The sequence below is a fragment of the Carettochelys insculpta genome, chromosome 11 (genome assembly GCF_033958435.1).
Source record: "Carettochelys insculpta isolate YL-2023 chromosome 11, ASM3395843v1, whole genome shotgun sequence".
Taxonomy (NCBI): Eukaryota; Metazoa; Chordata; order Testudines; family Carettochelyidae; genus Carettochelys; species Carettochelys insculpta.
In genome coordinates, this window is record NC_134147.1 from 27,310,121 (window position 1) to 27,326,200 (window position 16,080).

The following is a 16,080-nucleotide window of genomic DNA, read 5'->3' on the forward strand; positions in this document are numbered from 1 at the left end:
CATCTGGCTGCACATGGGGTCTGAAGGGGAGACAAATCTGATATATTCTCAGAGACAGAGCAGGGTGCATCTGGGATACTTCTCTGATCTTGAGGTTTCTTCTGTGAAAATACTTGTGCCTTTGGGAGAGCCCCCCCAAAAGTACATTGAGTCAAAATTATCTGCAGCATAATTCAGTGGCATTACACCAGGGATGAATTTGGCCCAGAGAACACACTAGCATAAACCCTCAAGTTACATGGGAGGTTGTGTTCCTGCAGCCCCACACAACTGCAATTTTCATGCAAGTTGAGGGGAGACAGGAACCAGGTGGCAGTTTGCAGGAGCTGGGAAACTGACCAGCGGACCTGGTGGGCTGGTCAGTTTCCTGGGTCCTGTAAGCTGCGGGGAGCTGGGAACCAGGTAGCAGCCTGGATCCCACCTCTCCTCTGCTTGCAGAGAGAGAAAACTGACCAGTGCAGCAGCCCTGTTTAGTTTCTGGGCTCCAAGGAATGGAAGGGAGCCGGGAGTGACAGGCTGGCTCCCGGCTTCCCTCCATTCCTTGGAGCCAGAAAACTAAACAGGGCTGCTGCCCTGCTCAGTTTCCCAGCTCTGCAAGCAGAGAAGAGCGGTGAGCCAGGCTGTCGCCTGGTTCCCAGCTTTCCACCATGCTGGGAACCAGGAAACTTGCTCCTGTGGGGGTGGCAAGAGTCAGGCTGCTGCCTCTGACAGGAGCAGTTTCTCCTCTCCTGTGAGGGGCAGCAGTCGTGTTAACCCAAGACATGCACAACTTGGTTGTGCATATCTCAAGAGTATATTCTAGTAGTGAGGGAATACATTCCACGGATGGGAAGAATTAAACCCATCTGTGGAGTGAAAATAAAAAAGTCTCAATTCTTTGCTTTTGTTTTGCATCAGGGATTATATTATTGGCCCACTGAGGAGGTGGAAACAACATGTTTCCCACTTCCCCCCACTCCCCACTGCTTATGAGCAGAAAAAAGCTATTTGGTAGGTGGGTGAGAATGGGGAGCACAGACTAAATGTACCACCTGGGTCTTTTAGAAATAAAAGTCACACAGACACTGTTAGAGCCATTAATGAAGAGGCCACAGCAGAGACGGGCATAGTGAAATATACTTTTTTTTTTTTTTATTGCTGCACACATGCTCACACATTACATTTTTAAATATTTTTATTATATTGCTGCTCTGATAAACTTTACCATTTTCTTAATTCAACAACTGCAAGTAACAAATTAAGAGGACAGGGACAGCAGAACATAAAGGAAAAAAAGAAACAGGAGTCCTAGTTTTTCCATCTAGCAATAAAATCACTTGCCGCACTAAAGTGAGTTCAACACCTGTCACAAACCAGTTTGTTTATTTTTCAATTTAGGAGTTTGTTCTGTTTGTTAAGCACCTGTTCATCTGTTTTTCAGTGAGATGAAGGATCCCTAGATATTCGGTAATCTGACAGTCCAGTTTAGTTCAGAGATTTTGCCGCTATGTACTGCTGAACAGAAGAAAAGTGTTCTGAATTCAGCCAGCACATTTAACAGAACTGCATTACCAAAGAGGAAAACAAAAAGCCAAACTGACCTTTTATCCCACAGGGGGCAGACAACAGTCTAAGCTGTTTCCACATAAATGAACATATTTACGAACAGCTGCATGAAAAATACTTCAACTGTCCAGCTGCCAATTCACCTATTTTTGAACCATTTTTTTTAAACCCAAAGAGTTAAGACACCTACGTGGAGAAATAATGTGTTTCACAACAGTCCTGCTCCTGAATCTTATTTCTAACACATGCCTTGTTTTGAGGGCAAAGGCCAAATTTGCTGCTAAGTGCAAATCCATCTAAGCTGGTGGCCTGTAGTCCAGGGGGGTGGGGGGAATGTCACAACTGTTGTTGTGAAAAGGTAGGTTGTGTTGAAAGAAAGAGACTGAGGAAATTATGCAGCAGAAGCAGAGAAGAGGTGATAACCTGAGCAGTGTGCTTCTACACAAAGACATCTTTAGTAATAAAGGGAAGAAAAATGCAAGTGAGTTGTACCAGTTCAGCTAGAAGGTTGTTTCTGAAAGACAGGTTTTGCAGGATATTTGAAAAGCCTTACACCTGCACAGGGTGAGGCACCACTGACACCCTCCCATAACGTAAAATACAAGGGATTTAGTTAGCATCAGCCTTCCAACCAGCTACTCTACTGACACTGAGCTTTTCTGGGGCATAGTCTTAGCTAAACTATGTAGTCACTTTATAACTATTACTAAACCAAGACTAAGAAACAATTCCTCAGGCTGTCCAAGCCATGTTGGAAGCCAGGCTTGCAGATGGAAAAGGACAGCATAAAGCCCACATAATAGTCCTTGCTTCACAGGGGTATTTAAATCCCTTCCCTTTCTTGTGCTGGAAAAATGTTACCAGATGCATCATGAGAGGAGTACAGGGGAACCCAGATCACCTAGCTCCATGAACAGGGCCAACACAAATCACAAATCACTGAGGTGGTGTTTTAAGCCTATGTATCACATGCAGTTACTGCTACATCCTCCAGAGATGGCAGCACTGATATTTTTATAAGCCTCTCTATGTAACTAATGCAGCCCCATTTTCTTCATCCTCAGCCCCAAATACTGCAGAAAGAATCTATTTCCTTTCCCCTGACAAATCAAGACTCATGTAGTACATAATTCTCAGGAGACTCGGTAGCACGTAGCATGGCAAAGTCCTTGGCAACATTAAATTTTCAACATTACAATACTTCCTTTGTGCTATGTCTCTCACCGTGAAGCCACCTGCTTCCTAGGCCTCTCTAAAAAGTAAGACCAGATAAGTCTCCATGCTTTGCTCTCTGGGAAGGTGGACAATGAAGGATGCTGACAACTCTAGAAAGTCTAGTGATTCCGTGAGACAACAAAACTCAGCAGATTTCAGAAGAATGAAATCTGGGCGTGGGTAAGATTTTATAACTGTAGATCCCCTTCCTAGCTCCAGCCAACACCAAGGAAAGAGCCTGACCTCACTTATAAGTAAACAAAGACAAAGTAATTGTCTTTGATACTGCCTCTTCAGAGTATGACCCAGCATCAGCACACAGGATCACTGAATCCAACCTGAAGTCATCTCATAACCCTAGCTTCCTGTAAAATTGCAACTTCCAGCCATGCTGTCACAGAAACCAGAGCTACAAGTAAGATTATCTAGAAACAGTGCTACACTAAAGAGGGACCATTTAGTGAGACTGGATGGTTGTAAATGCAAGGAAGCAGGGCTCAGAGACTGAGTCCATATGATTAGATGTACTCAGTGCATGAGTTGTGGCCTGCTGCTTTCATTTTGGAAAAAAAGAGAAAACGCAGCACTATCCCTTCCTGAATGCCAAGGAAACCAGATTTCTAAAGAGAATTTTTACTGCAGAGGAAAGCTCCCCAAACACTTTTGCAAGGACAAACAACAAGCTGCTTGGAAAATGAGGAATTTAAGGTTTTTAAGCCTGAGCAAAGTCAGAAGACAAAAGAGCAGGACAGATGAACTGAGACAGGCCTTGTAAAGCCCTCGTTTCCTTCCTGCTCACCCTTAAACTCTAACAACTCTCCCCTTCACCTGACACAACAGGCCAAAAAAAGAATATGTGGCAACTCTCAGAGGAAAGGAGTTTCTTTCCTATTAGAGTGACATAAGGGCAGTACCTTCACATCAGTGTCTTTGAAAAGTTACTGACCTTTCAGGAGAAAGGGTCTCTCTCCTGCTGCTCTCTAATGTATTTCTACAGGTTTTTATTTGGGACATGCATTCCACAAAGTAATCAGAAAAGAAATCATTCAATTTATCCATGTCCCCGATCAAGAATACATAGTCACAATCTGTGAGAATATAGACTTAAATCCTAAACTTCCATACTACTGTGAGGGTATAAATCCAGGTGCCAATGCTTGGAGTAGTTTGTGACCAAGAAACAGGAACAGCAGATGAAGTGAGCTAGCAACTCTGTAAGGCAACATTCCTGCGCCCATTAAAGCTCCATGCTCCCTATAGTCCTGACAGCAAAAACCATCAGTTTCATTTGAATCTATTCCTTCATGCTCTAAGTAATAAATCCATTTTTGTGCCCTGCATATACTATACAAGACCCCAGCCTTGAAACAGTTACAGAAGTGCATTGCTGGGTAAGAGGGTGGGGCAGCTCACTGAGCCCCTTAAGACAGCTCCACTTACCACAGAGCTGGCACTTCCATCAGTGCTGTAGTATACAAGCAATAACTATCAATCTGGCTGCACTTGGGGATCCTATGAATGGAAGGAAAAAAAAATATACATGCACATGTCCATCCATGAACAAATTAAAAGGAAACCAAGCCTGGCAGGGGGTGGGAAGAGAAAAAAGATGTACAGACTTCAGCACTCGAGTCCTATACTGGCCAAGAGGTTTTCCAGTGCCTCCAGTTTCTGGTTGGCCTCTTCAATGGCACTGTAAGTCTGCACATTGCTGGTGATGTGGAAGCGGATGTCATCCACTAGGGGGATAGAATCTGTCTCTTGTCGTTCCTCCACTGCTTCAGCATTCTCCTTCACCGCAGCCGCAAACTCCTCCAACTCCACCAGCTGGAAAGGGTGAAGACATCTATTAGTGGAGCAGAAAGGCTGAGGGGCAGTGACAATGTGACATTCAGCCCTTTCACTATGAAGTCACCAGTTCAAATCTATCTCCATTTGATAATGAGTGAAAGTCTAGAGAGTTCAGAAACCTGTGTTTATGAAATGAGTTGGAGGCTTTCCACTTAGGTACCATGCAGAAAGTGATCAAAACAAGGCCAACCCTATAGTTGGCCCTTCTGATGAGACTTCCAGGAAGGACGATACACAGTGCCAAGAACTGAAAAGCCCATGGCAACTGAATTCCCCTTACCTATTCTGTAAGGGTCCTTCCAGGTTCAACATAAGGCACATTAGCAACAGGCAGCTGGCAGGAAAAGCTTGTCCTGCCATTATCAAAACTGTATCTACGCTATGGATAAACACAAAGAGTCAGTCTTCAGGGTTATCAATCCTGTACCTTTCAAGTCTTTTTCCTACTGGCCCAAACGTCCATCATTGCAGTGTTTGGGCACCATTTACATGAACGCACACTATTTCCCCAAAAGCAAAGAGAGAGACCAGGAAATAACAACTTCACAGGGAAAGCCAACCTCTCCTGTCAAGGAAGAAACAGAGAATAGATATCCATCCTGAAATGGAACCAGAGGCCTGATCTACTATAGACCATGTGGCCAAGAAAGTCCCATCACTGCCAGTACCACTTCAGCTTTCTTAGATAACAAGCAGTCCTGCAGTACCTTAAAGACTAATACATTTATTAGGTCATGAGCTTTTGTGGATAAGACCCACTTCTTCAGATTAAGTCTTACCCACAAAAGCTCATGACCTAATAAATGTATTAGTCTTTAAGGTGCTACAGGACTGCTTGTTGTTTGTGAAGCTACAGACTAACATGGCTACCTCTCTGATCTTTCTTAGAGGAAATCCCGTTGTGGACAAGGGGCTGACACCTGCTGGCAATCTAACTAGTGGGTCACCTCCTTTTGCTTTGTGCACCACTAAATGACATTATGTGCCCCCTCCCCCCGGAGACCTTCCTATATCAGTGCTCCCACTGTGCTTAGCACTAATAAAACAAATAGGAAATGCCCTAAAATTCTTAGCCAAGCAAAGTCCCAGTGACAAGAATTCAGTGTTCTTGATCACTGCTTGTACAGCTCATTCAGCAGTTGGATTCCCTTTTGAGAACCCACTCTGGTCACATGTAGATGGTCCTTGGTTCCCCCATTTCTACTGATCAAGGGCACTTTTGAGTGAGAAGAACTGTTTGGACATGATTTTCTACACTGCTTGCACAGACTGGAAAGAGTTGCATACTTTCCCAGAGCTTCTCAGCTGCAGATAAAGAAAATTACAGCTCACATGGGTGTGTTAATTATAGCAGTTTATATAAAACTACTGACCCCACTAGGAACTAAAATACTTAGAAGAACTGAGACAGTCTGTGCCACATGGTCAGTTTCCCTGCAGATGTCACTGACTCCTGGATCTCTGCACAGCCATCAGAGAGAATGGCAAAGAAAAGAAAAGCAGTGGGGAGGAATGCTCAAATTGTGAACAAGATTCCAGCGTGATAAGACTGAGTATCTACCTAGTCATCAGTAATGGTGTTCCAGATCTGAAAAAGTGGGTCTGCCGCATGAAAACTCAAACTAATAAATTATTCTGTCAGTCTTCAAAGTGTACAGGACTGCTTTTTTGTTTCGTGAAGATACAGACTAACACGGCTACTACCTCTCTGTGACTCATCAGTAATAAGTTTTCCCTACGGAAGTTTCTATAATCTGCTTTTTGGGAGTTGTCATGAATGTGAGGCTACAGTACAAAAGAAATAAATGCATCAAGAAGAGTCATGCGTGGAGAGTAACATTCCCACATCCCCCTGCACACTGCACTGTGGGCACATCAGCCATCACGCCATGCTATTCTAAAGTGACCAGATACAAAATGTGAAAAACTGGGACAAGTGTGTGTGTTTGGGGTGGGGGAAGTAGTCACTTGTATAAGACAAAGCCCTAATTAGCAGTACCGTGCCTCTAAAATAGGGACACCTGGTCACCCTATGCTATTTCATAGCTGTAATCTTTTTCACCAACTATGTAAACTGCGAGGTGGGTCCTATTGAGGACCAAGGTGTGATTATGAAATTCACTTCTCTTATGACCCAATAGCTTCAGAAGTGAAAAGTGCATACTGTAAACCAAGACAACACTTAGAAGAAGATTTAGCAGCACCACTGAAACATCATAGGGAAGGATTTTGCAAACCTTCTCAATGATCTTTGCCATGTACTCTGTGCACTGGTCCTCCAGTCGGGTCAGTTGGAACAGCTTTGCAATCCTCCAGATATTGACAACATTGTCCTCATCCAGTATCTGAGCCAAGGTTCTCCCACACAGGCGTTTAAGCCCAGGCAACAGGTACATGTCTGCTACACACAGCACATCATAGGCATTCTCAGGGGACAGCTGGTAAGGCAAAGAAAATAATCATCAGAAAGAAAGCCCTGCCTACACCATGTACTTCTGTCAAAGACAGACTGCCCTCAGATTGAGTTTCAGACATCACTTCTCTGCAGTTAAGGGGAAAAACACCAGTCCAGGAGTACCAACCCTGAGGAAAGTGCTCTGTGTCATCATATGAGAGACTGAGTCTATGTCTTCACTACAGAGGCACAGCTATGGCACTGCAGTGCTGTAGTAGAGACTATTCCTATTGCAACTGAAGGGTTTTTTCAGTTACTGTAGGTAATACCCCTGACACCTTCCCAAGAGACCACAGCTAGGGTGATAGAAGAATTCTTCTGTCGACCTAGCAATATTTCTACACTAGGGGTTAGATCACCTTAACTATTTCACTTAACTGTGTAAATTTCTCACACCTGTAATTGGAATAGATATAAATTTTGTGGGTTTTTTAAAGTTTATTTCAGAAGTTTTAACAAAACAATCATTAAAAGACAAAAGGTTTTGTTTAAAAAAGGCATTATATACATATTTAACAGACCAGACAATCAAAATATTTGATTACCTTTTATTCAATGTTTAGACAAAATATATTCACCTGCCAAAATACCCCCAAAAACAGCATACAATTTTATTATCATTTGATCGATATGCCTGGTCTGTGTTAAATATGTGTACTCAAATTTTTCACTCGGTTCAATGAAAGCTCTAGAAATGACATGTTATAATGATGCTTATGCTAGAATATGGCAACAGCTTGTTAACTGTCTGATGAGTATATTCCAATATAATGTCTTTTTAAAACTAAAAAATCACAATCTTAAGATTTGTTCTAGTTTTTCTTTTTTTCCTGGCTGGTCAAATTCTTGATGTTTATTTTAATCAACCATCTATGTCATTAATATGGACCCAGAGTCCTCTTCCATGCAGCTTTGCTACTGCTAATATGAAAAGACCTGTGAAGAGCGCTGACACCTATCTGGACTTATGGTGGATGCACTAGAAAAGACCAGGTCACGTAGAATTATGAGGAGAACAAAATCTTCTATGTTTATGCTAAAGAACTTTGCAGGTGCAAGTTGCACAGGTGCATGCTACAATGGAGCAGTGCCTCCCCATGAGCTATTCTGCACAAGGTGCAGTGCTGCCCACATCTACACACTGATGTAGATGATCATTTCAAATGGAATTGCATCCTTGCAGTTGCAGTGCTTGCATGGCTGTCTGCACTGGTACTTTTGAGTAGACAAGATCACTCAGATCAAGTATGAATTGGAATTTGATTGGAAAGATGAATCCTCATGCACTGTGGCAAAAACTACATGAGAATGCAAAGTGCATTGGGAGCATGTCAGAGACTTGCACCAGTTTTTAAAATGCTGTAACAAACCTATTTAGTTCAAAGCAGCAGCCGCAGCAGCAGCAGCAGCAGGAAGGCTGTCAGGCTTATTCACCAAATGCTGTTACAGGAGCAGGTCTTCCAGATCTGTGCTCACACGCACAAGACTTACAGTCCAAAAAGTGACCTTTATACCTTTCTCAAGTTCATGACTTTTCCACATGAACCTTGCATTCTACTGCCCCCTTGGGTAATTTACCACACAGTGCTTGAGTTTCAGTCCCACCATAACTGCTAGTCTCTCTGCTCTGGCAGCTCATAAAATGCCACGGAAACCTAGGTCATGAGCATTAATTGAATTGAAAACATCAGCGCTCAATTGATCACTGTTCAATAAAAAAAAAGAAAAGAATCAGTGACGTTCCTTTTAAAACTTCTCTCGCATGTTCATGAGCGTGCAAGTTCCACTTAGCTGCTTATTTTTTCCCCACTCAGAAACCACATGCTTACATACAATCCCTTTCCCTGATAATACAGGCTGTGACAGTGGTAGAAATGATAATCTTTTGAAAAAGATGAGGTCATGCAGAGCGGGGACTCTGTTTATGTTAGTGCTAAACTGGACTTATGCCTGGGAAGAGAAACCACTGAACTCTGAAAATCTGCCAGGAAAAATAATCAAGAAAATACTAACATTGTTTTTTCAGACAGATGGCTGCTCGCCATAAAATTTCATTTTGGCTTGGGACACAAATAACCACTGGAAAATACCAGTACCAGTCTTTAATGTCAATACATTATTGTTAACTCAGGTGAGCCATCAGGCATGTGCACTGCACAAACAGGTGGCAACTTCAAATGGGACAGCTCCACCTAAGCTCCAGTTGGGAAATGTTTTCATTTAGCAACACGACACCGATTCTGGAGACACAAGAGTTGCAGAAGAACTGGGTCTGGCTGCAGGGCTGTCACAAGACTTGCATGAGCTTAGGGCTCCCCACTTCACACTCCATGTGTCCTCAAGAGCAAAGACAATGGGAGGTTGTCGCCAAAATGAGTTAATGTGAGGAAATTCTACAGGTTATTGATGACAACTCAGCATGCCAGACAGTGACTTCCTGCCTGATAAATCCCCTCTCTGCCTCTGGCAGATTCTATATTGTGGTTTGTAGCCAAGCTGGTCAGCAGGAATAAGGTCACAGCTCTGCAGGTGCTCACAGCACATCAAAACCAGAGGGGGAACCCAGAGCAGGAATGGTACAGTCTATTGCCTACAGAAAAGCTTTGGAGAGGACACAAACTGGCTCATCTTCCTCATTCACCCCTTCAATGCCAAAATATGTACAGCAGTGGCTCGAGTGTGTCTTGTCCATAGGATGAGGTGGGGTGGGTGCCCCAGGTCGCTTACTTTTGGAGGTCTTGTGGATGGAAGGGAGGAGGATTACCTTGGGGCAGGGGGTGGGGGCAGGCAGCAGCAGCAGCAGCCACTGCAGATGGCCTTGTCCACTCCCCAGCACTCCTGCGTGGCACTCCACCATGCCCCACTTCTCCCTGTGGCGAGTTCAGGGGAAGGAGGAAGAAGGGACATAGGCCAGAGGCAGCGCAGGGAGATGATCTCCTGCAGCTGCTTCCCAACGCCCACCCCATGTCCCAGGTAATCCCCAGCCAAGCTAGTCAGAGACAGGGCTGGGGCAGAGCAGGGCTTGCTGGGGGAGGAGGTTGCCAAGGACCCCAGGCCTCACCCCCACATCAGGAAAGCCCTGATTAGACTGCTAGTCCTTTAAGGCAGGGAATGACTTTTTGTTATGTGCTTAGAACAGTGGGCCCTGATCCCTGAGTGGGACATCTTCTGAGCACTCCAGGCAGGTAAATAACTTTTGTTTTAAATGCAAAGATAGGCTGCAATGCCAATAGTAATTAAACAGATCCCTTAACCTTAGCACACTTGCAAAGCTGTTTTCAGCCACCATCTAGTAGCATAATTCTGATCATATGGCTTTGAGAACAGTATGGCACAACAGTATTCAGTGGGGAAGAAGACACAGCCAAACAATTAATGTATTATGTAGCTGGCTTAAGTAAAGCGCACCCTAATGTACATGGTATTAATTTAGACTGAAAGATAGACATATGGCATTTAGAAACAATTGCACTGACGTATACAGGAAGCAAAGGCCTGGCTTAGCCTACAACATGGATAACACGAAGCTACCAGTACTTGGATTCCTGAGGTCCTTCAAGCCAGGTGGAGAATGGGCGAGTGGTACCTAACAAACCAGCAGTAGGAGACTTCCACAAAGATATTTGGGTATATCTTGAAGGCACTGCAAGGAGAAAGTAGGCTGGCCTCACCTCTGTGTCATCGCTGTAGATGTAATAGAGGACCCTAATGAAGATGTCTTCTGAGATGTTATGAAGTGTCACCACAGGGATGGTTGGCTGTGTCTGCAGCTCCTCACTCTCACTGAAATGATCCTCAAGAAGGGCTTTGAAGTAATCACTGCGGCCACAGAAGAACGCCTGCATGGGAAAAGAGGAAAATCTCCCTTTCTGCTACGCTGCGCCTGACAGAGCTAGGCAAGGGATCAACTTTCAAGAGTCCATTAAGGAAATTCCAAACCAGAGTCAGAAGAATAACCTCTGCAGTGTTTTCATCCCTATACTCTGATAGGCTTCTCTCTTTTATTTCTTTCATGTCTTATTTTTATACATTTTTATACCCTCAAAGCAAAAAGAAGAGATACCAACCAGAGTGACAGTTAATCGAGAGTAACAATATATTTGTTGTTAGAGGCCTGGGAGTCAGGATTTCTGAGAACTGCTTCCAGTTCCAACCTTACACTGAGTCATATTGAACTATTAAGGATCCAACACTTCAAACAACAGGCTTAGATTTGTTGCTGACAGTATGAGACATAATGTAGATACCTCTTACTGCAATTCACCAATCTCTTTACCTTGTAAGGGAGGCAGAGTGGATTATTTTATTAAAAAGTGGCTTTAGGTTTAGCTTTGCTCTGCAGTGTGGGAAGGACACCTGAGTGGACTGGGATGTCTCTAAATGTCTGTACATACCTTATGGCATAAGAAGTTGTAATCTGCTACTCGAAAACATACATCGGGACAGCTGCTAAAGTTGTCAGTGCTGTCAAATGGCAACTCCCCAAAACCCACCTAGAAAAACCAGTTAAAAGATAAGAAATTTCTGTGGTTAGTAGCCATGGTGTAAACATTAGAGCTGCTGACATTGATCTACAAATCCCTGGGTGTTTTGGCCATCAGACACCCACCTTTGTCCATTTACACTTTAGCAGTAATGGAGATCACCAGATATGTTCCTCCCAACTGACCCTAAAATGGAACAGCTGGGACCTCAGTGCCAGGTATTCTCAGTGGAGAGGCTTCTGAACAGAAATTCCCCCTTCCCAGTTTGTCCAGAAGAGCCAAATGAGCTTCAAGCCACCAGTGGCAAGCTCATAGCACCTCTTGCACTTCTACATGAGAAGGTGGATTGCTGAGTGGCTATTCGCGGGATGAGTATCTTAATACAGACCTCAATTAAGGAGAGGCATGTTATTGTTAATCACAGTGTATATAAAAATTGTTTTATATGTGAAACAAAGGAGTCACAGATCTGAAGCAATTTAATTAAAACAACAGCCATGTTCAATAAAAACAAAGCTTCCCATGCACAGGTCAATTGCTTGTCTGCTTTGCAGTCTAGTGAATTAGTTTAATTTTGTTAGACTACTAATACGGTGACTATATTGCCCTAGGCCAAATACAGGACACCCTGAGGTAAGGTGGGGGGGCTCCGTGGCTGCAGCTGCCAAGCAAGCGCAGATCCCTGGCTGCCCCATGCCACAAGGCGTTGGAACAGGGCTGCTGCCCCATGGGGGAGCTCCCCAGCTGCAGGAGCAGTTGCCATGTGGAGGTGTGGGCATTCACTGCTGCCCCATGCCTCTGGGTGCCAGGAACAGGGCTGCTGCCCCACTGGTGTAGCTCCTATCTTCCCCAAGACACAAGGATCTGGGAACAGGCCTGCAGGTGTGGTTCCTGGCTTCTCCCCAAGCCATGGGGAGCTGCGAATGGGGCTGCAGCTCCCAGCTGGTATAAACCACATGGCGCTGGGAACAGGGCTGGAGCTCTGCCTGGGGTGGGTGGTGTCTTCCTGGCTGGAGGTGCAGCTGCCCGGAATGCTAGATCCCATTAAAATCTTAAAAAGGACTGGAGGGACATACACTACTCCCAGCCTCTGCCCCAATATACACTGCCTTAGCTGTGGCACAGCTCCTGCTGGCTCCCTCTCCTGCTGCTGCCTGCACACATGGCTGGTGAGTACGTGCTACACGTGCTCTCCGGCCAGGAGCTGCGGCTGCGCTGACCTGGGGGAAGGGCAGCTTAGCAGGGGGTGTGAATACGGGGCAATTAGCCCCTTTGTTAAAATAAGTCGAGACGCCTTCCTGGTGCCTGGAATACAGGACTGTCCTGGCCACAATGGGACAGATGGTCACCTTATTTGTTAAGCACAACACCCTCCAATCTGGAGCATAAACGTTTGTGTTCTTGTGCCTTTTTTTTTTTCTAAGATAGCATTATAGATACATTGCTTCTCAGTTATTCTCACTCTGGACACAAGGGAAATCAATTGCATAAATCTATGTTCACAGTCATGTAACACAAGCAATTATTCCCAGTTTAAGGGGAAAAAAAAAGTTTCCTCCCTCCTTTCTAGAAATAGTCTGGGACGAACAGTCTGATCCCTACCATAAGTCTCTCCTCTGAGCAAGTGGCATTAAAAACTGGCTGTAGGTTTCCCTCTGTACTAGGGCTGCAAGCCAGGACGTTCCACATCCAGTGGAAGAATGCCAAATATCTCCCATCCAACCACACAAGCAGAGGGCAGCGTGCCTATCCTTGGGTATAATGGAAAGTTCGGTTGGATCAGATTCCCCCTTCCTGCAATCTCACTCAGAAGGCCACAAATAAATAAGAGATACACGCAGCTTTCAGTACCATCAGCCAAGCTCAATTCATGCACACTAGGGCTTGCTTTTTTGGTTCTCCATATTGTTATAGGCTGTGGAGAGCCACTGAACTAACAAAGGCTCTCAGTTTCACACTACTTCAGAGCAGGGCAGCTCTGGTCTCTCTGTCAGTACTCTGCTCTGGTCTCTCTGTCAGTAATCAGCACCATTTGGAAGAGGCTGGTTTCTAATTCTAGTACAACTAAGCCTAATGACAGTCTCAGTTTTTCGGTGATTAACGCAGGAAAGCCACCTTCCTGCTTGGTCTCTCTCCTCTCTGACTTTAGTCAGTCAGTAACCTATTTATGCTTTCTTTGGGGGGAAGCAGGACATGGGGAATTTTTACAGTTCCTAAAAGTAAAAGATCTGCAGCACTTCAGCACAGCTGTCTGACTCCACCTTGTCCCCTTGGCTTTTAACCTGCTCTATCTTATACAACAACAGGGATATGCATGGCACTTCAGGACACAAGGGAAGCCCAAGACTCTGCCTCAAAGAGAGAGCTGTCTAAATTCAGACAAGGGCAACTGGCAGAGACAGTAACATGTGCTACCAACATGGAGAAGTGATTTGCTCCTACATAGGAATAAGCACAGTAGGAAAATTCGGCTGTAAATAATTTATGACAGCCTACAGAGGCCCATTATGTCTTACCAATCCATAATGGGATTACCAACTGATCACCAGACTCAAAGATTTTATATTCAGCTGCATGTTTAGTCATCAGGGTCTATAACATATGGCACAAATGAGTGCAAAGCAAAGCACCAGAAAACATACAATAGCCAACAATCCGACACTAGCCATGGGAAAGGCTGTTTTGCACTTAGATGTTTTGCATCTCTGACTTCTACAAATTGAAAAAACTAGCACAGTGGCCAAAGGCCTGCTGACAGGATGTGCAAAGGGGGCAACTGCCTCAGGGCCCGGCGATACGACAGAGCCCACAGCTCCTGCCTCCTGCTGCTCCTGGGTCAGTGGCAGGAGCTCTGGACCTGTGTATCACTGCTGGAGTGCCACACGGTGCACTCCGGGCAGAGCTGAGGGCTGGAGCAATGCCATCATGGTCCAGGCAGCACAGAGGGCTGGCTGCTCGGCCCTTCTGGGGGCACAGAGAAGCCCCCCTGACATCACTCCTTGCCCAAGGGGCCAGCAAGACTAGCGAGACTATTGACCTCACTGGGTAACATAGATGTTAACAGCTCGCCTGCAGCACCGAAACACCAACACCAGAGTAAAGCAGAGAAAAATAATTTTGTTTCATGGGGAATTTTCAATATTTTGAAATTTTGCTCTAGTCACTACTGAAAACTCTATATTTCCATATACACACGCAATGGAGAAAAGGTAAATTTCAAGTATAAGCACAAATAAGGCACCAAGATTTAATTGCATTTAACTCATAGCTACTTCATTTAGGAAATAGCTCCTGTGGTTTACCAAACTATAAAATTTATGGGTGTCTGAAACAGCCTTCTTAAAATCAATACACAGCACCCCACAAAAAGCTTTCATGTATTCAGACTGTGCAGGGCCAGCAGATGATGTCAACTACAGTTGCAGAAATCCTCAGTATTACTGTTTATTATAGAGAGAAAATTGTGAAAGCTCAAAAAATAAACAGTTTATACTGGGAAGACAGAAAAACTATCTGGGATTAAAAACTACATTTAATGTCCAATATATGATTATTCTTAAAAAAAATCACCTAAGCCAAAAGTTCATATAAAATCAAAGCTGCACGCTGCCTAGCGACTCAGAACTTTGCTTTTGTGGTTATTGCTTAAAATCCTGATGATAAATTTGTGTTGCATCTTATAGACACATATTGTTTGTTGTTTTGCACATTCCAAAAAGAGTTTGATCGCTCATTTCAAGAAACTTCATGTTGACTGACTGTGCAGTGTTCTTTGGCCTTGTAGGGTATGTGTTCTGTACCATATATTTCATGCATGTTATCAGAATCTACTAGTAAGATTGCAGGGCTGCTGCTCCTAGGACTCAGATCCTTACTTCATGGGATGACCCTAGCAAATAAAGATTTAGAAGAGAGGTAAATGATAACTAAGCAGTACAAGTAGATTAAAAGGCTACAATCTTGTCATTAAGAGCTAACTGGCTAGGAAAAAAAAGAGAATATTTTAAAAATTATCAAGTTAAAACAAGGCAATTAGCAGGGATATGAACCTTAATTCTATGTTTAGGGATGCAGTACAGATGTTCTAATAAATTTTCTCCACTACCTTTTTAGCTTTTATGAAAACACACACGAAGTAGGACAGTAATGTCAGTGCAATGTGTTTCAACTGGATTATGATGCACTTTTTCTGGGCTATGTAAAAGAGCTGAAAAATTCAGAAAATGTCAGCAATGCTAACTCGCTATTTTATCCAGATTCTCATTACATTAGGGGGTTTTCTTCCTTAAAGAACCAGTTCCCATATGAGTATAGGAAAATCGCAGTTTTCATTTGTAAATAAGTGTTTCTAGCCCTTGCGGTTCTGGAGAAAAGCTTTAAAATGTGACCCAAGTGCACTGTAAAGGCCCAGCCATCAGAAAATAAATACAAAGAACCTAACTTTTTTTTAAAAAACGCTGTAGGATTTTTAAGTCAATTTCATCATATTGGGGGACCTCACTCATTATTTTTAAATGCTTGGGGTTGATA

General features: G+C 43.9%; 2 protein-coding genes across 5 annotated transcripts in view; one reads left to right on the plus strand and one right to left on the minus strand.

Moving 5' to 3' along the window:
* MGLL (monoglyceride lipase) overlaps nt 1–16,080 on the plus strand; it is a 243,289-nt gene that overhangs the window by 118,323 nt on the left and 108,886 nt on the right. The gene's annotated exons all lie outside the window — the stretch shown is intronic.
* The window catches only part of ABTB1 (ankyrin repeat and BTB domain containing 1), a 41,558-nt gene continuing 26,586 nt past the window's right edge, over nt 1,109–16,080 (minus strand). Inside the window, exons 9-12 of the mRNA XM_075005273.1 lie at nt 11,461–11,559; nt 10,738–10,905; nt 6,849–7,049; nt 1,109–4,587 (exon numbers count right to left, since the gene is read on the minus strand). Of these exons, the coding sequence (XP_074861374.1) occupies nt 4,381–4,587; nt 6,849–7,049; nt 10,738–10,905; nt 11,461–11,559 (675 nt within the window). The 3' untranslated portion in view covers nt 1,109–4,380. The remainder of the gene's footprint in view (nt 4,588–6,848; nt 7,050–10,737; nt 10,906–11,460; nt 11,560–16,080) is intronic.